Source organism: Penicilliopsis zonata (genome assembly GCF_001890105.1).
Source record: "Penicilliopsis zonata CBS 506.65 unplaced genomic scaffold ASPZOscaffold_6, whole genome shotgun sequence".
Classification (NCBI taxonomy): domain Eukaryota; kingdom Fungi; phylum Ascomycota; class Eurotiomycetes; order Eurotiales; family Aspergillaceae; genus Penicilliopsis; species Penicilliopsis zonata.
Genome location: NW_019208916.1, coordinates 210,430 through 231,537, shown reverse-complemented (window position 1 = coordinate 231,537; position 21,108 = coordinate 210,430). Strand labels below are relative to the sequence as shown.

The window sequence follows — 21,108 nt, the reverse complement described above, 5'->3', positions numbered from 1 at the left end:
TATTCTTACAATCATTCAAATAACGGTTGAAATAATATACCTCTCCCGATTAAAGCAATGGTTCACTCTCGAGGCACTCTCACTCGTCTGCCTCGCCCTCTCTCCTTCTCGCGATGTTACACACACCGCACATCCGCCTCGGCGATTGCAGCCTCCTTCCTCTCCCGCACAGCGTCGGCTGGTCCCCAAGTCCAAACTCAGACTCTAGACGCCAACCAGCTCCATCAACTGTATCTGACTCTCGGGCGACCGTGTCCCTGGGAGCCATCCAGGGGACCCCCCGAAGGCACTCCCATCCCGCCAGGCTACCACCTCGTCTACTTCACGCCCCGGTCCGTCGAGGCCGCCCTCGGGCCCGATGGCAGCGATGCCTCGTATAACACCGACCATCCTTTTACGCGGCGGATGTGGGCGGGCGGCGAGGTGGTCTGGGCCCGCGACGAGGCGGGCAAGACCAATCCTTTGCGTGTCGGACAGGAGGTGCGCGAGACGACGCGCGTGCTCTCTGCGGAGGGGAAGGTGGTGCGCCGCACAGGCGAGGAGATGATTGTCGTGGGTGTTGAGAAGGAATTTAGCAATGAAGATGGTCTTGCTGTGGTGGATCGACGGTAAGCATGATACTTGCTCTTGATGAGTTCCTGTTAACCGGTCTTTGGTGGTAGGAATTGGGTATTTCGCAAGGCGTTGACTGGCCCTCCTGCACCATCACAATCATCACAATCACCATCTACGTCGTCTACATCTACGTCTAAGTCTACGTCTACTTCTCCATCAGCCTCGTCGACTGGTTCGATTACAAGAACTCTCACACAAACAGACGTGACGCTCTTCCGGTTCTCCGCTCTGACCTTCAACGCGCACAAAATCCACTACTCTATTCCCTGGGCCCGAGAGGTCGAGGGACACCCCAACATTGTCGTTCATGGACCGTTGAACCTCATCTGCATCCTGGATTTGTGGAGAGATAGCCGTGACGACAGTCACGGCCCACAGGATCTCGTTTTGCCTCAGGGTATCTCGTACCGCGCCACGAGCCCATTATACGCCGGGGAGACATACACCATTGCCCTTGACGACGAGACGGGAAGAGTGGAGATTTTGGCACCGTCCGGGACAGCCGCAATGAGGGCAGACATAAGATAGTATACATTGAGAGCGGTTCATACCAACTCAAAAGTGGTGAGCGCATCGAAAGAGTGCGGAGATAGCGGGGCAACTAACTCCGAATAACTCCATCTCACTTCCACCAAGCACGAGCTGGTCTTTGTGACGAATATCTTATTAGAGACATCTTGCTCGATTATTCTGCCATGGCAGACGTGAATGCAACTGGCCATGGCCTCTTGAAAGAAGGTAATCCAAAGAAGAGAACCCGAGTACAGTTCTCCTGCACATCGTGCCGATACCGCAAGTAAGGCAAACAGAACAGCAGAAGAATCCAGAAAGAAGAAATGGGAATATGGCAGCAGAGCTGATGGTATTAGACTTAAATGTGATCGCATCTATCCATGTACACCATGCCAACGACGTGGCGAACCATCGGGTTGCGCGTACGTCGGTCGCGGACCTCGCGGTCGCCCGTTGCACTCGCCGAGCAGCAATACCTCTCATGTTCAGGATCGGTTACAGCATCTGGAGAATCTAGTTCTCTCGCTGACGCAGCAGAAGGTGACGACAGAGCAGTCTGCTTCAATAACTGACGGGTCCATCTCGGGGTCCGGGGTACAGGGCAAGCAGTCGCAGTCGCAGTCACAGTCACCCGCCGAGTCGGTGCCGCAGGTTACGCCGCCTTCTTCGAGTGGCGAGGCGCCGGAGGCACAGGACAAGATACCATCTGATGCGCCGGGGAAGCTTGTGGTTCGTGAAGAGGGGACGAGTTATATCGATAGTGCGCACTGGCGGGCGATCCTGGAAGAGGTAATGCTCTTTTTGATTGATATGTTATAGACGATTCATCTCCGCGATATACTGATTTGATAGATTAATGAAGTTAAAGAGTCTCTGCAAGAAAACTCCGATTTCGATGACGACGAGGACGATGATACAGGACCCTGCGGAAAGTCAGGCCCATCTCTGCTTTTTGGAATGGGGAAGGCCGTGACCCTCGATGAACTGCTGGCGGACCTTCCCCCTCGACCAGTGGCAGATCTGCTGGTCTCACAGTTCCTCAACTCGATGGAACCCGCAGTAGGTATATACGCCCAGCATGATTCTATATCCTGTGATTATTGATTTTTTCACATGGCTGATTGATCAGTGGTTCTCCATTTCCCGACGTTTCGTAAACAGGTGAGTTCCTCAGTCGGATACTTGTTTAAGGTAGTATTCATACAGCCTGCTAATACTGCTCCAGTATAATCAATTCTGGGAGAATTCCTCTCAAGTCTCGCTGTCCTGGCTGGCGCTTTTAAACGCCATCTTTACTCTGGCTGTGATCCTCCTTCGTCGAAAGAGCATACCCCTGCCGAACGCCCTGGGATCCCATGCCGAGGCGCTATGTCTGTTCCGCAAATGCGCCGTGCAGTGTCTGTACCAATGCCGGTATACCGCCCCGGGGAAACACAAGGTTGAGGCTCTGCTGTTCTACACCCTGGGCGTGTTCCTGGGCAGCAACGACGCCAAGGCAAACGTCTTGTATCTGCTGCGGATCACCATCCAACTGGCCATGCGCATGGGTTACCACCGTGACCCGGAATATTACCCGGGTATCTCGGCGCTAGACGGCGAGGTCCGCCGGCGTATGTGGGCGGTGCTCTCGCAGCTGGACTCGCTCATCTCCTACACTGCGGGCCTCCCCAAGATGGTTCAGAGCTGGCAGTGCGACACACGCCCGCCCTCGAACCTCTTCGACGAGGACATTGATGAGAGTATGGCGCGACTGCCGCTCCCCCGGCCGTGGAATACGTGCACGCCCTTGAGCTATACGATCGCCAAATCACGCATTATGGCGGTTTTCGGGCGCATCTCCGACCTGGCCTTCTCACGACAACCCGTCGCATACGAAGAAACGTTGGAGATTGACCGCAGCCTCGAGGAGAGCCATGACCTGGTGCCGGCGTTTTTCCAAATCCGACCGATAGCCGAGTGTATCGGCGAGAAGCCGGAGGCCATCTTGCGGCGTTGCACACTCGAGTTTCTCTATCAAAAGGCCCGCTGCGTCCTGCACCGCCGCTATATGACTGAAGACAGATCTAACCCGCGTTATGCTTACTCGCGCCACGTCTGCACGGCTGCCGCAATGGAGATCCTCCGCCACCAGGCCGACATATTCCAGCAGTCTCAGCTGGGGGGCCCGCTCCACTTCGAAAGGCTTTTCAGCAACTCGATCCAGAACCACGACTTCCTTCTTGCTGCCATGATAATCTGCCTGGAGGTTTCGTTCACCCCACCGGGTAGCGTCCAGGAGCGCGCTGACCTGCTCGCTGCCCTGGAAATGTCGCACCGGGTCTTCAACGACGCGCGGCAGCTCTCTGTGGACTCGCAGAAGGCATACGACGCATTGACAGTCATGTTGCGCCGCACGAGAAAAGCGTTTACTGCGGAGACTAGTAAAGATGGGACTGTGAAAACCTTGCCGAGTAAGCTCTCCCCTCCTTTCGACTTCGAGAACTATTTGTTGTTAACCCTATAGCAGCTGATCTGACACTCCTTGAACCACTCAACCCTACCGAATACACACAGATGCTGGAAGACCCGGTCTCGTGGGGGTTGATTGAGGGCATGCTCGATGCTCCATCCAATATCAACTGGGTAAGGTGTTCCTCCCTTTGTTTGATTTAGGCTGCTAATATATCCGTACAGCATCTATGGGATTACGAAATGCAAGGACTCCAAGATGAAGTAGGCGTGGAATTTCCCGGCTTTGAACAGAGTATATAGCTATAGTGGGACTGTACTATGTAGTCACTATGAAAAAAGTTGTATTGGCAGAGTTGATCGTGGACGTTGTCTTGAATTTCCAAGGCACCTCCGCTCCGCTTCGGCAGAATTCCGCATCATCAATAAACTGTTTGATAAGAGCTTAATAAATTTGATCAAAGACTCTTTTCCCGCCGAGAAAGATAATCTAAACTCACAATGAAACCCTTATTACCACGCCCTCTTCACTGCAAGGCTTTTCAGCAGTCCTTCCAAACATGCACACCATGGCGATCCCCGCAACCTCGAGCATACACCACCACCGCAGTCCGCCCCTTCCTCTCCTCTCTCCTCGGAGGCGGAGGAGATAACAACGATTCGTCTCGCAAAAGACATCTCACAGCCTCCCGGGTACTCCCCTACGCGCCCGCTCCGCTCTTCCGCACCATCTCCGCCGTCGAGTCGTACTCTTCCTTCCTTCCCTTCCTCACCGCGTCGACGGTGACGGCCCGCGACGAGCGCACGGGATTACCCTCCGAAGCCTTCCTAACGGTCGGGTACGGCCCGCTCAGCGAGACGTTTACATCCAAGGTTGATTGTGATGAGAGGGCTTGGGTGGTTGAGGCGAGGAGCGGAGGAATCGCTCCTCATGGGACTCGGACCGGCCACCCCCCCCCGTCAGGTTTTAGCTTGGATAAAGCCATTCCGGGCGCCAACGAAGGTATCTTCGAGTATATGAGTACGCGGTGGGAATTGGTGCCGCTCTCTACTTCTCCGGTTTCTACAAAGGTGCAGCTGGAGATCCGGTTCGAGCTGCGGAGCCAGCTGCATGCTGCAATGATGGGGGCGGTCGAGGGGCAAATGGCTTCGTTGATGATCGAGGCGTTTGAGAGGAGGATACGAGACACGTATTAGAATCATATTTAGTGTATATGGATAGATGGATGGATTGTAACTAGTAGGTTATTATACATAGAACCCTTTTTTTTAATAGTGCAGAGTTGTATATTACAATTGATAGACTACATAATGCAAGGCTTAAAAGTTGTTCTAAACTATAGCATGCTCACGCTGCGGTTGCGGCCAGCAGCAGCGCGGGCGCCCTTGAGCGAGCTGACGGCGTTGTAGTTGTCGAAGACGACCTGCCAGTTGATCCGGTCCCACCAGCGCTCCAGGTACTCGGCCTTGCCGCCGATGCCGTAGTCCATCATCCACACGTGCTCCCATGTGTTGACACACAGGATGGGCTGGATGTCCAGCGCCCCCGGCGCCAGCGTCTTCTGATTCTGGGCGTGCGCCCCCATCGACCCCGCGTACTGGTTCCCCAGCGCCGTGTTGGGCGAGTGTGTCGCCAGGTCCACCGCTTGCCGTCGTGCGTGCGCGGCCGGGTACGGCGAGCCCGCGTTGTACGTGCAGAAGATGTGCATCAGTCCCTCACGCTCCAGGTTCTTCGCCAGCCACACGAATCCGGGACCGAACATTGCGTTGGCCGTTGCCAGAAAGTCCAACTTCAGCGATTCCACGGACGAACAGGTGTCCACGATATCTTTGGCAAATTTTTCAGGGATTTGTGTCGGTGTGGGGGACTGTCAGTCAGTTTACCTATAAATAGCCCCTGTCAATACGGAGCAACATACCAAGCAGTTGAAGAAGAAATGGTTGTTGTGCGCCATCGAGGCGTAGTTGAAGACGGAGGCCATCTCCGCGCGTTTCGAGTACTTGATCAGCAGGTCTCCGGGCTTAGCGTCGGCGTCCACAGTATCTAGCAAAGCACTCTCATATTAGACAAATCCAATTGACCCTTTATTTGCACCTTTGGTCTCTCACCCTGCGTGAGAAGATTGAGCTTGTCAATCAGAAGCGTCTGGTACTGAGTCCATGCAAAATCAAACGCCTCCGGCGAAAGAAGCTCCGGAATTCCATTCTCCTTGAACTGAGTATCATGGGTCAATTTAGGCACATTGTGCAGCCCTCGAGTCTGGGAGGGTAACAACGCCGACGCGGGTCTCTGCGAGGAAAGAAATCACGGTTAGTTCAACGACTGTGGCACCAGCCAACACCGACCTAGAAGCCAATAGGAGACTCACCTTTGACAGGGCAGAAACGGCCCGCAGAGAGCTCTGCGGACGGAGGAATCGTTGGAACATGGCGCGTGTGTAATCAGTGAGCAGAGAAACTGCGTGGTTGCAGCTCTCCGCTTCAGAATTTCTGGCCCGGTCCCGACCCGATCGGGATTAGTGTTGCTGAGGTAATACTCACTGCACGTGCAGCCAATCACATCGCCCCCAACTGCATCTACTTCATGATTCTGATACACCACGGCGCTTCCACCACCCTCTCTATGCCTTGCTCTGCGTGTGGAGACGACACCTTGAATTCTGTCTATTATTAACCTGCGACGATGTTGCATTGCTTTGGGCTGCTCATTAGCGCCCTCCTGCTCATCATGCTACCCGCCCGGATATTAGACAATTGTCTTGTGTCTCTATTTAGGGAGTCAGGCGCTTGCTGCCAGGATGATATTAGGCGATTGCCTGGGGGAAAGCACGCGAGCTATCCATTGTGGGTGTGAAATAAAGCGGGAGATGTCCTTAATATGCCTTTTGTCTCTTTGTTGACTTGTCTTCAGCTTACGTTGTCTAGTCCTTTGGGCTTCTTTGTTTACTAGAGTGATTCATCTTTGTTCATACAACTACTGCTTTCCGGACGGACTGTTTGAATATATTTTACTATATTGCCTTGACATCCTCTCGGCTTTCGACTTACAATAATTCCTGGACCGCGTTGCAATGGCGCGGTCAACCTGGCCTTGCATGATGCTGTTGATAACTCTCATCGCAGCGACAATCTTGCCCGTCAGTTCCTTGGCGACAATCTTTGACCGGAGGTCAGACACCTGTCCGTCGGGATACGATCAGTGTGAGGCGTCGGGATTGCCCTCGGACTTTTGCTGTTCGTCTTCAACAACATGTATCAGTCTTGACGATGCTACCTCGGCCATTTGCTGTCCCTCCGGGGATAGCTGCCGATATATTGAGCCCATCACCTGCAATATTACCCTGCAGAATGCTACGGCATACCCGGAAAATCCTGTGAAAACCACCAAACTCAACGATACGCTCCCTACATGCGGCAGCGCGTGCTGTCCATTTGGATACACGTGCCAGAACAACAGCACATGCGCCATGGACACGTCCACTGCGACCACCGCCACGGCGGCAACATCATCCTCAACAGCAACAGCTACAGAGACATCGACAGGGACAGCGACAGGGGGATCAACAGAGACAGCGACTGCGTCTTCAGATAGTTTGGCTTCCATGACCATCGCGATAGCCTCTTCTACTTCTTCCTCCAACTCGAGCGCAGACACGCTTTCCGTACAGGAAAAGGACACAAAATGTGCCCAGTTCCCCAGTAAGGCGGTCGTCGCAGGCTTCTTCCCAGGCGCCCTAGCAGGAGCCTTGTCCACGCTCCTGGCTCTCTTCTGTCTCAACAGACGGCGGGCCGCGCAACAACCCGAGATCAAAGTTCCGCACCATGCACAGCGGTCTTCAAGCGGTGCCGTCCTGGGTATCTCGAGCCCCATCCCCTCCGACGATGCTTCGTACCGTACCGATTTCCTCCTGAGACGGACAAGCGACAGCACCACACGTTCCATGCTCCAGCGCACCAGCACGCGCGTCAAGAGTCTCTTCGGCGGCTCCCCGAAAACCCCGCCGGATATGGAGAAACTGCCCCCTGTCCCGGTGCGACAGCCTAGCACACACAGCATCAAGGTCTACTCCCCCGCGGGCGTGTTCACAAACACAGATTTCCTCAAACCATCCGCATATCCAGAGCCACGGCCTAATACAAGCTTCACGGAACTAATGGAGCGGGTGGGGTGTCAGGATAGACTCGGGGCGAGCAAATCGGTGCGCAGGACAGAGTCGACTCGATGGAATGAATCGATGCGGAGGAATGAATCGATGCGGAGGAACGAATCTACGAGGAGGAATGAATCCATGCGAAGGAATGAATCTATGCGAAGGAATGAGCCGATACAAGAGACCGAACCAGAACCACAACAGGGATGACTCCTTTGATTTGCATTATCCTGTGATTTTTGAAGTTTTAATATCCAGCGCAAATAATCCATAGATGTAGAGCTACTTATTACAATCAAGCCGATTTTTTCTTTTCAAACAAGGGAAAAAAAGGAAAAGAAAACAAAGAAAACAAAAATACTCTATGACCTCCGACTAGCTACAACCCTCTTGATCTCCTTGATCAGCGCGACTAGAAGCGGCACACCAATCGGGCCCAACAGGGGGAGATAAACGGCAATCTTGTGTTCGTCTGGGAAATAGACCTGTCCGACCATTGACTTTTCAAAGAAGCTGCGCTCGGCCTCTCCCTCTGCGACACGCGCGGCGGCAAGCGCAGCGGCGAAGCGGCCCTCGCGGAGGTGCGAACACGCCGAGGAGAGATGTGCCAACGTAGTAGATACGGAGGCTGCGACAGTGGCGGGGATGGGGATCGAGGGCAGTGACTCAGTGAGGCGAGCGAGCGAGCCCATTGTCGACGACGCGGAGAGGAGTAACGTCGCGGCGCGGACGCGCATCAGCGTCTGCAGGCGGAAGGGGAGGGATGCGGGCGTCGTCGGGGTGCCCAGCAGGGTGAGCAACTGGTGCGAAAACGTCAAGAAGGCGGGCCGCAGGGATTCCCGGGACAGATGCTTGGGGTTCCGAGGCGAGGGGTCTGACAAAGCCAGCGGCGGGTTCAGGAGAACCACGCCACCCCATTGAGGGACGATCCAGCTGGTAGCCTGGTGACTACCCTGAATGACCAGGGGCGCCTGCGAGGGCGAGGGGACGTAGAGGATGAAGTTTATGGTCGGGCCTGCCCCAATGCTGGGGCTCAGGGGCCACTCGGCCGCGTTGATGAACGCGCTGAGATCCTCCTTCTTCAGCGTCCATGCGGCCTGAGTTTCGTCGAAGGTCGGCAAGGGCGCGGTTGGTGCAAAGGCCGCATGAATCTGGACCTGGGTATCAACGGAGAAATTGCTGATGGGCGAGAAGGCCTCCAGGAGCGGTGTCAGGTATTCCTGTACCGCGCCTTCGATGTCCCACGAAGATGGCTCTGCGCCGGGCGTAAACAGTGAAAAGGCCAGGTGGTAAGTGTCGGCATATTTCAGTGTCCGTCTTAGTCGTCGGCCGATGTCTTCTGCCAGCTCCGGCGAGGGTGAGGAAGAGGAACTCGAAATGATATGGGATATTGTCGTCTTCTCTTCGGCGAACAATTTTTGCAGCTCCTCGGCGATGAACGATGAGAGGGGAGAGTTAGATGACGAAAAAGTAGGCACTTGACTGGGTGGATAGAACACATCCAGTTGGCTGGTGTCTGCGTGTAGCTCTGATCTGGGTCCGGCCAGATTGTCTTCCGGGAGCAGCTTCACGACGAGGGTTGTATCGGCTTTCTCCTCTACCCCAGTCTCTGATTCTCCATCTATATATGGTTCCTCGCCTCGTGAGCCCTCGGCCAGTTTGAGTCTCAGGTGGTGAGCCGAAAATTCGTTCAGATCGTCAAGCGCATGTTGCGTTGTCCGGATCAAATGTTGCGCTTCCGAAGGAGGGAGCGACGGGGTCTCAACGTGAATATCAAGAGGGAAAACCGGACGGCATGCCTGGACCACATAGAAGTAAACAGTCAGTCTCTATGTTTCGATAAATGCAGCGCATGTTGATCTACCTTGCCATCCGCCCAATCGATCATCTCCTGAATGGGTAGTCGAGCCCGGTAAATAGACGTGGTCTTCCACCATATTGGGAATCCAAACAAGATAATCACCAGCCAGAAAGCAGCAATCACTCCTGTCCGAGTCCGAACAGCTTCGGCCTTCTCTGGTGGTGGAAGGCGCTGCGCGCTGGCCTTCGTTGAGCTCATGGTGGTAGTGACGTCGTCGGCGGCTGGAGAAGATGTCTGCGAAGACGCCAGCTCTCCATTTCTCCCAGTCATGGCCGGAACATTGCTTGCACAGTGGTGTCAAGCAAATGAATAGAAAAGGAGGTGGGAGCTCAGAGCATGGAGCCGAGCGTGCTGGAACCTGAAGAATGGGAGCAGGGACTCGCTTTCACCCACGCGGAGAAGTGAAGTGGCTTCACCGCGGGCGGGACTGATTTCAACATTCCGATTCTTCAGACTGGGGGATAAATTATTTTTCTGAGTTTTCTATTATTTATATAGACTGGGAAACGGCTACAATTATTTCAAGCTAGAAAGTAATAGTTGAAAAAATTCGGTTCTTGTGATTCCATGAAATCAAACACATCAGGGTATCTAATCCTCCAACGCCGTTCAAACACCAAGCAGACAATTATGACGAATATAGTATCTTATCGGGATAACGGAAGAAGAGATGTGACTAGTACTCCTTTTCAAAGATTTTCTGGATCGGTTTGGCGGCCTGGTATTCGCCGTTAGCAATAGTACAGAGTAATGGGTCGCGAGATAGGCTTACATCGATGAACCGTTCCAGATCCTGGTCGAGATTGGCCAAATCATCTTTTCTTTTCTTGTTCTCTGCAATCAGTGCTTGCTTGCGTTTCAGCAACTCCTGCCGAGCCTGTTCGAGCTTCTCTCGCTCCGCATGTTCGTGATTGATTCGCGCGACCATCAGATCGTGGTCACTGGACTCCCGATGTTCTGGATGGATGGCCAGGAACTCCTCGATGGGTATTAAGGGCAAGGACAAGTACTTATGACTACACGAAGGCTTTCAGTCAGTACATTTCTTTTCAACATCAAGGATGTCCATTCCCAGTGCGGGACTCACTCATAAGACTCGCAGGCCGTAATCTCGCCGTTCAGGTGTCTTTGCTCATAATACAGGTTCTGGAGCTGTAGATGTAGCCGGTCGATCTCCTGGCGTGCCTCTGCTGTCGCCTGTTTCGTCTCCCGTACGCGAAGAGTGGCATCGCGGTTCTGCCCACGCAGCCGAGCCAGCAGCGCAAACAGCACCTTCTGCTGTCGGGACACCGCCAGGGAAACCTCCTGAACCTCGGGCGACGACCCTGGCGCCGTCGCTGGGTCCAGCAGCGCCAGCAGCTGCTGGCACTGAGCGAGGGTTTCGGCGCTGGTCTGCAGAATGGGCAGCAGCGAGGGGTCCTGCACGATTTCGCTGATCGCCATTGGTGGAAGATGAGCAGAGGAGAATAAGAGGAGCACTAAGTTCTAACAATGGGCGAGAGCTGAATGAAAGCGTCTGTGTGTTAAGAATCTGGTTGAGATGATAAGATTGTGGCAAACAAAGAGGCAATCACCGCATCCACCGCTATCGGCCAGACGCACCGCGTGGATCATAATTGATCGCTGATGGGCCCAAGCAGACCCGGTGGAGAGACCAGAAAAAGACTCTCTAGGACCTACTATCAATTACAACTTCGTCAGGCCGTTTTTCAGACTCTTCACCTGCCCTGGTCGAGCGCTTCTTCTGGAGTACTTTTGCTCGTTAAACCCATCCAACGGTTGTTGGGGAAAAGACCAGCCGCCAAGTTGCCCCTCCCAACTGGCTGGTCTCCACCAGTTGCTGCCCAGGCTGGCGTCTCGTCTCTCTGACCCTGATCGACAATTGCAGTCCCTGTGCTCTGTGAGAGGGTGGTCTGCAGAGTCTTGCCGTGGACGCAGGGCTCCTGTACATATTAAAATTGGGTGGTGGTCGCCTCGTTGTGCTGCAGCCAGACTTCCCTCTCGCTCTCGAGTCTCCCCGGCTCTACATCCGGTTTTCCGACCCACTGTTATATAACAACAACCACCGTCCCCCGGGCCAGTAGCCCTCTCTTCGGGAACTCCTGTGAGACTTTGGCATGAAAGAAGGCCCTTCGCTTGCAAGAAGAGTGTGACTGGAAGGATTCTGAAACCATGGCCTGTACAGCACCGTCGATGACTATCGAGTCGTACCCCGAGGGCGTTGCAACAGGAACCTCAACCCCCGGAGAACAGACAGGTCTGCTTCGTGGTCGGAGAAGACGACACTCGTTTCATTCAGCAAGGAGATTGTCATGTGACTATGACGCCGATGCCGTCTTTCTGAGGGTGAGCAAAGATTCTCTGGATATTTGTTATCTATAGTGGTAGACTGACGGAGCATTACGGGAAGGTCGAGCTCTTCCTGGCAGAGCTGGAACGACGAATGCACTGGATCGAGGAATATCGCAAATCGCACATGATGCAGGTCGATGCGAGTCTTAAGAGAGCATATGCCACGCTGGAGGCTGTGAGGGACTCGTGTTCGCACGCATCGGGAGAGCTCATGGGCGGGGGCAAGAAACGGGCCAAAATCCTGGTGGAAACGCTCGAGGACCGGTACAATGACGCCCTGGCAACAAAGGAGACCCTGGAGCAGAAGGCCCAGGCCGGGGTTCGCTTGATGGAATCTTTTCTGAGCGAGCTCGAGTCGAGAGCTCATGCGGTCCGTGGCCGTGGAGTCTACGGAGCGCTGGATGATGGCTGGAAGGCAGTTGACTCGACACTCGTGCATGCTCGCGAGGTGGTGGATGAGGGCATGGAGCGTGCTCGGCGGGCCAAGGAGGCTCTGCGTGAGAGTATTGACCACGCCATTCAACAGGCGCAGAAGCACCGTCTAATCGCCTATGCCGACTTACCCCATCCGTGGCGGGTCAATCCGCACATCCTGCACGGATACCGGTTCCATTCCTCCAAGATTGAGTGTATGACCTCTGTCTTCACCTTCTCCAATGAACTGGTAAACATCTGGTCCCATTTAATCGGCCTGTTCATCGTGCTGTCCATCGCCTTCTACTTCTACCCGCTCCACACCAACTTCCACGTCAGCACTAATGCTGACGTGATGATTGCGGCCGTCTTCTTCTTCGCCGCCTGCAAGTGTCTGGTCTGCAGCACCCTCTGGCACACCATGAACAGTATTGCATCCCAAACCCTCATGGAGCGGTTTGCCTGCGTCGACTACACGGGCATCTCTATGCTCGTCGCGGCCTCGATCGTGACCACCGAATACACTGCCTTCTACTGCGAGCCGCGGTCCCGCTGGATCTACATTTTGCTCACCATGTCTCTCGGTATCGGTGGCGTCATTCTTCCCTGGCACCCGACCTTCAACCGACACGATATGGCCTGGGCCCGGGTCGCCTTCTACGTCTCTCTTGCGCTGACCGGGTTCGCACCCATCGCCCAGCTAACCTATACGCGCGGCTTCGCCTGGTGCATCTACTTCTACGCCCCCGTCATGAAGAGCATTCTGGTCTACTTCATCGGCGCCCTGATCTACGCCTCCCAAGTGCCCGAGCGGTGGCGGCCAGGCCTTTTCGACTACGTCGGTGGGAGCCACAACATCTGGCATTTCGCTGTCCTGGGCGGCATCCTCTTCCACTACTGTGCGATGCAGGATCTGTTCGCCGGCGCCTTCCAGCGGGCTCAAGGGGAATGCCCGAATCTCTCTGCGTGAGCTTTTCCCGCCAAACTCAAAAAAGTGAACCTTCATCTGGCCATATTAGGAAGAGAAAATGTCCAAGCTTTTTCATATTTTATTTCCATGTCAAGTTAATACCTAGATCCTTTTCTTACCTTACCTCTGCACAGTTATTGTACACTGAGCCGTGTGTGTTTCAAGTATTAGATTTCATTTATTCTGTAAGTTTTATTTTTTTTTCAGTTTCTGCATGGTTGGAGTATATTAAGGCTGTCGATATAGCATTGAATTTTGTTTAATATGAATTACTAGAAAAGTTATTGTCTAGACTCGAATAGACTGTTGCCGGATCTCGATCCTAAATTGTATTCTCAAGATAGGTGTCATTCCATTTATTATTTCACTGTGGATATTGTATCTATGTAAATCATGCTTGTCGTCACGTCTATATGTATAAGTGCAGGTCTTCTCTTCGTTATCCATTGCGAGAAATCATTGGTTCGTTGGCTCGTCAAGGTCTGCAGTTGCACTATCACCTCGATACCCTCGACGGAAGTCGTTAGCCAACCTCATGATAGAAGCCGACTGGCGTTACTTTGTAAGAGGCGCTGGAGCCGCTGTAGAGGATAACAAAGTACCCGGCTGCGGTGAGGGTGACACGTAATATACATCAATGTGCCTGTGAGTCGTCTGCTTTTTCCGTCGTCAGGAGAGAGTTTATGATTCAGCCTCAGCATCAATGCGCTTCCTGAAATGCCCCTGCATCCAGCAGCGGTACATCTTGATCCGACGCTGGCGGTTGACGATCAGTCTTCGGTCGATCCCAAGATCAACAATCTCAAAGGCACCATTTGCATCTTGCGTCTGCCCTGCAGCATCCGAGGGACCACCCGACGATCCTTCAGGGGTTCCTTCATCAGGGGCAGGGGTCGAGGCCTCGCTGCTGCCGCCGCCGCCGATCTCGATGCCCTTCTCCAGGGTCCACTTGTTGAACATGTAGACTAGCTCCTCCTTGTCAAAGAAGTAAACGCGCGTCCCATCACCCCGGACGTAGAAATTATCGGCCATCAGCCGGTTCTTCTTGAAGCGCACCTGCGCGAGATCTCCCCGTCCGTAGTCGCGGAAGAGAATCTTCCCGCCCGGCTTGAGCAAACGATAGATATTGCGCAGCGCGGTGTTCCACTGATTCGGCGCCAGGGCGGAGAAAATGAAAATCAGCACCACGACATCCACAGTACCCTCGGTGAGACCCGGCGGCATCCAATCGTCCCCCTCGGCCGCCACATCCCACACATCCGCCGTCATGATTTCAGAGCCGTAGTGTTTGCTCGCGCGCATCACCTTCACTGCCTCCTTGGAGAAATCGCAGGCATGCAGGCGTAGCTCGGGGTTCTCATTGTTGGCCAGCAAGGGGAACGCCGTGTTGCCCGCGCCGGCGCCAACCTCCAGCACGACCTTAGGCCCTGCTCCCCGGTTCGTGACCTCGGCCAGCACTGGGAACTCCTGCTGCAGCCACTTGCGGTTCTTGAAGAAATTGGCCGTGTTGTTTTTGTAGAACAGGTTCCACCACTTGGCTGGGTCATTGTTGAAGCGCTGCCGGTCGAAGTCGTTGACGGGGAACTCGCGCTGGCGGGCGTACTGCACCTCTGCAAACGCTAGGTACTCGTCGTCCGGTTCGACATGGTCCCATGCATTGTACTCGAACACGTCGTCGCCTTGTTCTAGATAGCGAGAGCCAAACTGGAACGGGTCCACGCGCTTCAGGTTGTTGGTCGGGTCGTTTGGCCGTGTTGGGGGCACCGTCAACGGCTCTGACCGTTGCAAGACAGCAATGATGTCGCTGTCCGGAGCAGCAGAGGGGAGGTCTGTCGAAGCCATGGTTCAAATGTTGTAGAGAATAGAAGAGAGTGAATAATGAACGAAAAAAAAAAGATACAGTGAACGACAATGTCCAGACTCAAAAGCGGGGGAGAAAAAAAATTGGCGTAATGATCTGGTAATACTGATACAATACGTAGCCTAAGGCATGAACTGCACCCATGAGAGATTAGTCAGCACTTCCATTTCGCCTTTGTATATCCTTTTCTCTGGTCTATTTACGCTGCAAATGAATATGTCACTGTGGGAGATATGATAGTTGCAATATATAAGCAGGAGGCTGGCACTTTCTACTTCAACATTATATACCATAGGTGTATGGTATACTGTGTATTCGTGATACCTACTTTGATAACAGGGGTTTTATCTTATCAGCAATCGGCGGGGCGGCTGACTAAGCTAACTGAGATAATTTAACCAGTAGTTACTGCCTCAGGCCACAACAATACGAGCATACGATACTCTGTACAGGAATGTGGGTGCCTGAGGGGCCGAAGAGCCGCTTGGCCTGTCCATCTTCTGTCTGACGTTCTCTCCAGCCTTCCCCCGCTCTTTCAATCCTCAATTCTCTCTTTGCTCTTGCTCGCTCTAGTCAATGAGCGGTTTCTTTGTTCAGCAGGTGAGACACGAGCGATTATGGCCCTTTAGACGAGACTGGTGTTTTCTAGTTTGCGATTGAGCCATCTACGTGAGGCTGAGTCAAGCCAAGGATACGAGGTGATCAAGACTTTATGAACACTTGTCTCCTTTTCAGTCGAATTCTCGGAGAGAAAGAAAAACCATTTAAATCTATACCGTCTGCTGCTGTCTGCTCTGCCGCCGTTGCTATCCACTATAATCAGCATGTCTTTCCTGGCCGGGCTCTGTGGCTGCTTCACCAGCTCCACCCCCAAACCCCCGCAACCTACTCCGGGGATGATTCAAACCCCCAATGCCTCCGTGCTGGTAGGATATGCCGGTTCTCCTGAAGGGATGATCAGACGTATAGCCACGTTTGATAATGGCGGGAGTGACGTCTCATCTTCTTCTCCCGGCGACGGTGACGACGACGGCTACGCACCCGTTGTCCCGTTACCCCGATACACGCCTCGCCCCGTGAGCATCCACGAGAAGACGCTGGCTGCACACATGCGCGACCCGCCGGTCTCATCCGAGGACTATCCCGCCGACGAGAAGGGCGGAAATGAGTATAACTACCAAGAACATCTCTCGCGGGCCCGCGAAGACACGACCTCGGACGTCTCCTCGGCCATCTCCTTCCCCAGCAGCTATGGCAATACCTCGACGGCCACCCGCGACACGCCGCCGCCGCCGTACTCGCCGCGGGGGGCATCGCCTGTCCCCTCACGGTCCATGTCCATCTCCTCTGTTGTGGGGGGAGTAATTCCCCCGCCGCCGATGGCACATCTTGCGCAGCCATGCCCGCTGGCTCGTCGAGCAGGTCTGCTGGACCGGGACTCCCGGCGGAGCATTGACAGCCGGCATTCCTGGGAGGGAACATAATAGACAGGAGCATACCTCATATCTCCTGGAAGTTTCCTTTAATCATCTGATTATTCACTTACTTTGGCCTCTGGAAGGAGTACCTTGGCGTTTGGTCATCTGGCTTATATCTGCTTGGAGTTGGCGCATGATCTATCTGGCCGGCGTATGGCTGGCCCATAAACTAATGAGCAATACATGCATGCATTATTATAATATAACTACGTTGACTGTTACTCTATACCATGTGGAGAAGATGGAATTTTATGGCTTTATTATTTCCGACTACCCGATCTTCGCATTCGAAAAGTCCATCTCTGCAGGAGTTAGTATATTTCATTGTAAAGATAAAGAGAGAGAGAGGGGGGGGGAGGAAAGAGGATACCAGGATGATCCTTTTGAAACTTCTTGAGAATGTCCAACTTCTTCTGCTCATCGCTCGTGGGGGCCCCCATCTCCTTCTGCCGCTGATCATACATCATCTTCTCGACCATTGCCCTCGTCTCGCCGTCGAGATCGCCCAGACTCGAGTTCTCGGGCGTCATCTTCGACACATCCCGCTTCGGCGCGGTGGTCACCACATGCGCCCACCATTCCATCTGATTGACTTTGTCCAGGTGTACGCTCACTTCTTTACCCGGGGGGTTGGTGGTTGTTTCGAGGGTCCAGCTCGACTCGTCGACGTGGATTGCGTGGGGGAAGTCGCCCTAGAAGAACATATTAACAATTACAATCGAACAAAAAAAATGGAAATCCTGAAAAGGAGGTAAAGTACCTCGATGATTGCAGGCTGTCCCTTCACGGCAACCTTGATTTTGGTTTTGGTGAGGGTGACGTCCAGATCTCTTCCCCTCAGGTTCCCCGCGACGGGGATCGTCACGTCCAGATCACGGATGGTTTGCGTCCATTTGTAGGGCAGCTGGGCCTGTTCGGCGTCTTCGCGTGCGAGGCGTTCTTTCTCTTCCGCTTCGGACATTGTAGAGGTGTCGTGAAGGTAGGTTGGGAGCTGGTTCCTCGGAGGGGTTGAAAATCGTAGCTTGGTGGGGCGTCTGGTACATATGGCCTACATACAGAGTACTACATAAGAGTCTACCTGTGTACTAGGTGATCCTAGGAATTGCTTACTTTACGATAGTACAAAGTATACACACACATTAAATTAGAATCAAACATCTATCATCTCCTCCCCGATTACACAGACATCCCAACCACACACAGAGAGAAGATGTGACCACCACACACAGTATATCCCGAACCATCAGACTTGCTGAATGTTACACGAACAATTGGTACCAGCCAATATCAACGAAAAAAAAGAAAGAGAAACAGAAGAAAAACTCCGGCCGATAAATGCAAACGCAAGGTATTTTTTTACCCGAACAATGTTGGCGCCGAACTAGCAGATAACCACCGAGAGAGAGCTAAAATGAGTCATTAAAAGGTGTCGATGAAGAAGAGTCAAGGGTGAGGATGGAATAGAGGTAAAGGGTAGAGAAATAGACGAGAAATAGGTGAGGGTAGCGAGGTGGGAAGTTTTTAGTGGGATAACCCTCCGAAGAAGTCACCAGCAAACTCGGCGATCTCATTGGCAAGCTTCTGGTCGAGCAGACGCTCAAGAACCGCCATGTCACGTTTCCACTTGCGTTGCTGGCGCGTCTCGGCCGAGGTCAACGTACCCTGGCAGCTTCCATCGCGCTGGCGGACGTGCCGGCAGTTTGGACACAAGTAGTTGACCTGGCAGTAGGAGCAAGTGCACGGCGGGTTCTCGGCGACACACTCCTGGCACACGTAAACGGAGCAGGTGGTGCACTCGCGCAGCACCGAGTCGCAACGGGAACGCTGGTCGCCCACCACCCGGTACTGAGGGCAGTAGAACGACTGGCACCCTTGCCAGCGGGGGGTTTCGAACGTCGAGTCCAAGTACACTGAGGACGGGGACGAGCCGCGCGAGTGGTTCGAATAGGTGATTGACTGGCTGCGAGAGCGGTGTTCCATCTCGTCCTGTGCGGGGGAGGTAGAGTCATGAGTGGTGTTTTGAGCGGGCGTGGCTGGAACGGTAGCCGCATTCGCTGCCGCTGCCGCTGCCGCTGCCGCCGCTGCTGCAGCTACAGGCACAGCCATAACAGGAGGTGGGGTGGGTATGGCAGGCGCGCCATCAGTCTCAGTATGTTCTTCGGTGAAACTACTGGCGGCAGAATCGACCAGACGAGGGCCGGTGAATGGCACCGAGAAGGGGGCTAGGATGGTTCCCGTAGCGCGACCGGCGACGATGTTCCCTGTGCGAGACTCGATGGCGATCTTCTCAAGAGCGAGGTCTTTGTAGCCGCAGATACGGAGCCGCAGGCCGCGCAGATCGTGCTCGATGCACAGCGGGCGGGTGCAATGCTTACAGAATAGTTTCCACTGCGGGTTTTCATAACAGTCGGTGCACAAGTTGCGCGGGCACGAAGACGTACGGCGGGCGGGCGGAGTCAGCAGCCAGCGCATGATGGCTGCGTGGCCGGTGGCGAGCGAGAAATCGGGCTCCGGGGTCCAGTGGCTCACAGCAGTGCTGGAGTCCAACTCCTCCCATCCCTGGCCGCGGGGTAGAGGCACGGCGCGGATCTGATCGACATCGCGGTTGGCCGTGCCGATGCTGATCCCACCACCACCGGAGAAGATGGGCTCGGTGCAGCACCAATGGAACTTGAGGCTTGGGTACGGACTGTTCGGGATTGGAGTGTAGGGGTTCAGCTCGAGCATAATACGGGCAGGGTCCTGCATGAGGCACGGGTTGATGTTTGCACCGGGGGCCCACCAGAAACTTTCGAGCTTGATGTTCGAGGATGGGCTGGGACGCAGCCAGGTGCGGTCGTAGGCGCAGCTACCACAGAGAGTTTTGCGGCATCCGGAGCAGTGCATGAGGATGCTGCATTGCTCGCAGCGCTCGGGGATCACATCGGCACAGACGTCACAGCGGATATTCTCGAGAAAACGCCGATGGCTGAGCCGTAGATGGGTGGGGACCATTTTGCCTTCGCCGTGGTCATAGCCCTCGCCGATACCCAGTGGTTCGCCGCCACAGCCGGTCTCCTGGCACTCCCAGAAACGACCGTCGGGAGGGGTAGTAGATGTTGCAGACGAAGAAGTCGAAGAGGATGAACCACCACGCCCGGTGTGATCTGTCGGCCCAATCCAGTTCTTGGACCGCCACAGGCGATCGTAAACGACCCAGACCTCCGGCGAGCCCTGCGGGGTACGCATGGCGACGTAGCCACGGCGGCGGAAACAGCGGCCGGCAGGAGTGGTGCACCAAGCGGTATCGGTCCAGATGCCGAGCTTGTGGCACAGCGTGACCAGCTCGTGGGTAGGCTCTGAGTCGGAATCCTTACGGTGCAAGGAAGAGGTGAGGTAGGGCCGGCGACGATGGTGGCGACACCGGTAAGCATAGAGGCTCTTGAGAGCGAGATGCTGTTTTTGGGGCGGGGTCCGGTGCTTGGTCTTCTTGGTCGCCTCCATCTGGACGTCTTGCTGCAGACCGAACATGGTCAGATACGGGATGATATGGTACTTGAGCGAGACATTCTTGCACCCGCGGACGGAGAGATGCTCGAGGGTCTCCCGGCGGGCATGAAGCACGGTGGAGACGAGGATCTGTCCCGAAACCGCAGTGTTGTCCAGCTCGAGGCTCTTCAGACACGGACTAAACGGGACGGCGACGTGCATTAACAACTGGTCCAGGGCATAGGGACGAGACTGGCGTGCGGTAAACCCATCGTTCACCCCCGGCAGCACGATACGAGGCTGGGTGCCCGACGGATAGGCGAGACGAAAGGACAATGACCGCCATGCGGTAGGAGACGACCGGATGAAGTTCCGCAGGGTGGACGAGGTGTGATACAGGCTCAGGATCGATTCGGTCGGGATCTGGAGGAGCAGCGACTCGAACAGCGGGGCATGGGTGAGGAAGACCGTTTCAAACATCGACAACTGGTTGACCACTGTTTCCAGCATGGCATCCGATCCTGAACCTGCCGAGTTGGACGTGTTTGCCATCCCGGCGGCCCCAACGGCCGTGTCAGCCATCCCGACACGGTTCTGTCCCAACGCGAGCCCGATCGCGCGAGACGACTCGGACGAGTCCATAGCACGCGACCGACGAGAAAATATCGAGCAAGAAGACGAGATCGGTTATTTCGGATCAGCTAGAATAGCTAGAGGACCAACAGAGGAACAGAGACACCGGGGTTGTAGAGCAAAGGGGGCTGGTGGTAGAGCAGAGACAAAGGGAGGTGGGTGAGAAGGACATGGTAGAGGAGAAGAAGGAGAGAGAGAAAAAAGAATTCATAAAGTCTGAGATAGAGTCACACCCTAGGCCACCTGTCAGGCCATCGCAACGTTGCGCTCCCTAGATTGAGCGGCTGGGGGAGAGGGGGGGGGGGGGGGGGGGGGGGGGGTAAAACTGCCAACTCACACAATAT

The 21,108-nt window shown here is 54.5% G+C and overlaps 10 protein-coding genes across 10 annotated transcripts; 5 read left to right on the top strand and 5 right to left on the bottom strand.

Moving 5' to 3' along the window:
• Positions 1–57: 57 nt before the first annotated feature.
• On the top strand, positions 58–3,879 carry ASPZODRAFT_141678 (hypothetical protein; the record flags this gene model as incomplete). The annotated part of the gene is made up of 8 exons (XM_022724772.1): positions 58–608; positions 663–1,089; positions 1,354–1,917; positions 1,981–2,191; positions 2,258–2,289; positions 2,354–3,578; positions 3,635–3,750; positions 3,802–3,879. The coding sequence occupies 8 exons, from the start codon at positions 58–60 to the stop codon at positions 3,877–3,879; spliced, it is 3,204 nt and encodes a 1,067-aa protein (XP_022581407.1).
• A 342-nt stretch (positions 3,880–4,221) lies between these two features.
• Positions 4,222–4,773, top strand: ASPZODRAFT_30436 (hypothetical protein; the record flags this gene model as incomplete). Its single annotated transcript, XM_022728202.1, has 1 exon — positions 4,222–4,773. A coding segment is annotated over one exon (552 nt), but the record flags the coding sequence as incomplete, so codon positions are not given.
• A 140-nt stretch (positions 4,774–4,913) lies between these two features.
• ASPZODRAFT_65570 (hypothetical protein) lies at positions 4,914–6,005 on the bottom strand (the record flags this gene model as incomplete). The annotated part of the gene is made up of 4 exons (XM_022729312.1): positions 4,914–5,444; positions 5,484–5,620; positions 5,686–5,866; positions 5,946–6,005. The coding sequence occupies 4 exons, from the start codon at positions 6,003–6,005 to the stop codon at positions 4,914–4,916; spliced, it is 909 nt and encodes a 302-aa protein (XP_022581405.1).
• A 533-nt stretch (positions 6,006–6,538) lies between these two features.
• Positions 6,539–8,084, top strand: ASPZODRAFT_1844687 (hypothetical protein). Its single transcript, XM_022727218.1, has one exon. The coding sequence runs from the start codon at positions 6,648–6,650 to the stop codon at positions 7,935–7,937; it is 1,290 nt and encodes a 429-aa protein (XP_022581404.1). The 5' UTR covers positions 6,539–6,647; the 3' UTR covers positions 7,938–8,084.
• Positions 8,085–8,089: 5 nt separating this feature from the next.
• Positions 8,090–11,031, bottom strand: ASPZODRAFT_65435 (hypothetical protein; the record flags this gene model as incomplete). The annotated part of the gene is made up of 4 exons (XM_022729307.1): positions 8,090–9,556; positions 9,592–9,871; positions 10,266–10,604; positions 10,676–11,031. The coding sequence occupies 4 exons, from the start codon at positions 11,029–11,031 to the stop codon at positions 8,090–8,092; spliced, it is 2,442 nt and encodes an 813-aa protein (XP_022581403.1).
• A 578-nt stretch (positions 11,032–11,609) lies between these two features.
• On the top strand, positions 11,610–13,656 carry ASPZODRAFT_1844885 (hypothetical protein). Its single transcript, XM_022727219.1, has 3 exons — positions 11,610–11,934; positions 11,999–13,509; positions 13,601–13,656. Exons 1-2 carry the CDS (start codon positions 11,761–11,763, stop codon positions 13,322–13,324), a joined length of 1,500 nt encoding a protein of 499 aa, XP_022581402.1. The 5' UTR covers positions 11,610–11,760; the 3' UTR covers positions 13,325–13,509; positions 13,601–13,656.
• Positions 13,620–15,238, bottom strand: ASPZODRAFT_131794 (hypothetical protein). Its single transcript, XM_022722842.1, has one exon. It carries the CDS (start codon positions 15,164–15,166, stop codon positions 14,006–14,008), a length of 1,161 nt encoding a protein of 386 aa, XP_022581401.1. The 5' UTR covers positions 15,167–15,238; the 3' UTR covers positions 13,620–14,005.
• Positions 15,239–15,693: 455 nt separating this feature from the next.
• Positions 15,694–16,942, top strand: ASPZODRAFT_131793 (hypothetical protein). Its single transcript, XM_022722841.1, has one exon. The coding sequence runs from the start codon at positions 16,010–16,012 to the stop codon at positions 16,667–16,669; it is 660 nt and encodes a 219-aa protein (XP_022581400.1). The 5' UTR covers positions 15,694–16,009; the 3' UTR covers positions 16,670–16,942.
• ASPZODRAFT_95335 (hypothetical protein) lies at positions 16,899–17,624 on the bottom strand (the record flags this gene model as incomplete). The annotated part of the gene is made up of 3 exons (XM_022730500.1): positions 16,899–16,965; positions 17,034–17,355; positions 17,424–17,624. The coding sequence occupies 3 exons, from the start codon at positions 17,622–17,624 to the stop codon at positions 16,934–16,936; spliced, it is 555 nt and encodes a 184-aa protein (XP_022581399.1). The 3' UTR covers positions 16,899–16,933.
• Positions 17,625–17,937: 313 nt separating this feature from the next.
• Positions 17,938–21,079, bottom strand: ASPZODRAFT_131791 (hypothetical protein). The gene has a single exon (XM_022722840.1). The coding sequence runs from the start codon at positions 20,681–20,683 to the stop codon at positions 18,185–18,187; it is 2,499 nt and encodes an 832-aa protein (XP_022581398.1). The 5' UTR covers positions 20,684–21,079; the 3' UTR covers positions 17,938–18,184.
• Positions 21,080–21,108: the final 29 nt, after the last annotated feature.

What these genes read in the sequence shown, in the direction of transcription:
- ASPZODRAFT_131793 (XM_022722841.1), top strand. Translation starts at nt 16,010, where the DNA reads ATGTCTTTCCTGGCCGGGCTCTGTGGCTGCTTCACCAGCTCCACCCCC.
- ASPZODRAFT_1844885 (XM_022727219.1), top strand. Translation starts at nt 11,761, where the DNA reads ATGGCCTGTACAGCACCGTCGATGACTATCGAGTCGTACCCCGAGGGC. An exon ending in CCGATGCCGTCTTTCTGAGG is followed by an intron (nt 11,935 to 11,998) that starts GTGAGCAAAGAT and finishes CATTACGGGAAG; the next exon opens with GTCGAGCTCTTCCTGGCAGA.
- ASPZODRAFT_131791 (XM_022722840.1), bottom strand. Translation starts at nt 20,683, where the DNA reads ATGGCAAACACGTCCAACTCGGCAGGTTCAGGATCGGATGCCATGCTG.
- ASPZODRAFT_131794 (XM_022722842.1), bottom strand. Translation starts at nt 15,166, where the DNA reads ATGGCTTCGACAGACCTCCCCTCTGCTGCTCCGGACAGCGACATCATT.
- ASPZODRAFT_1844687 (XM_022727218.1), top strand. Translation starts at nt 6,648, where the DNA reads ATGGCGCGGTCAACCTGGCCTTGCATGATGCTGTTGATAACTCTCATC.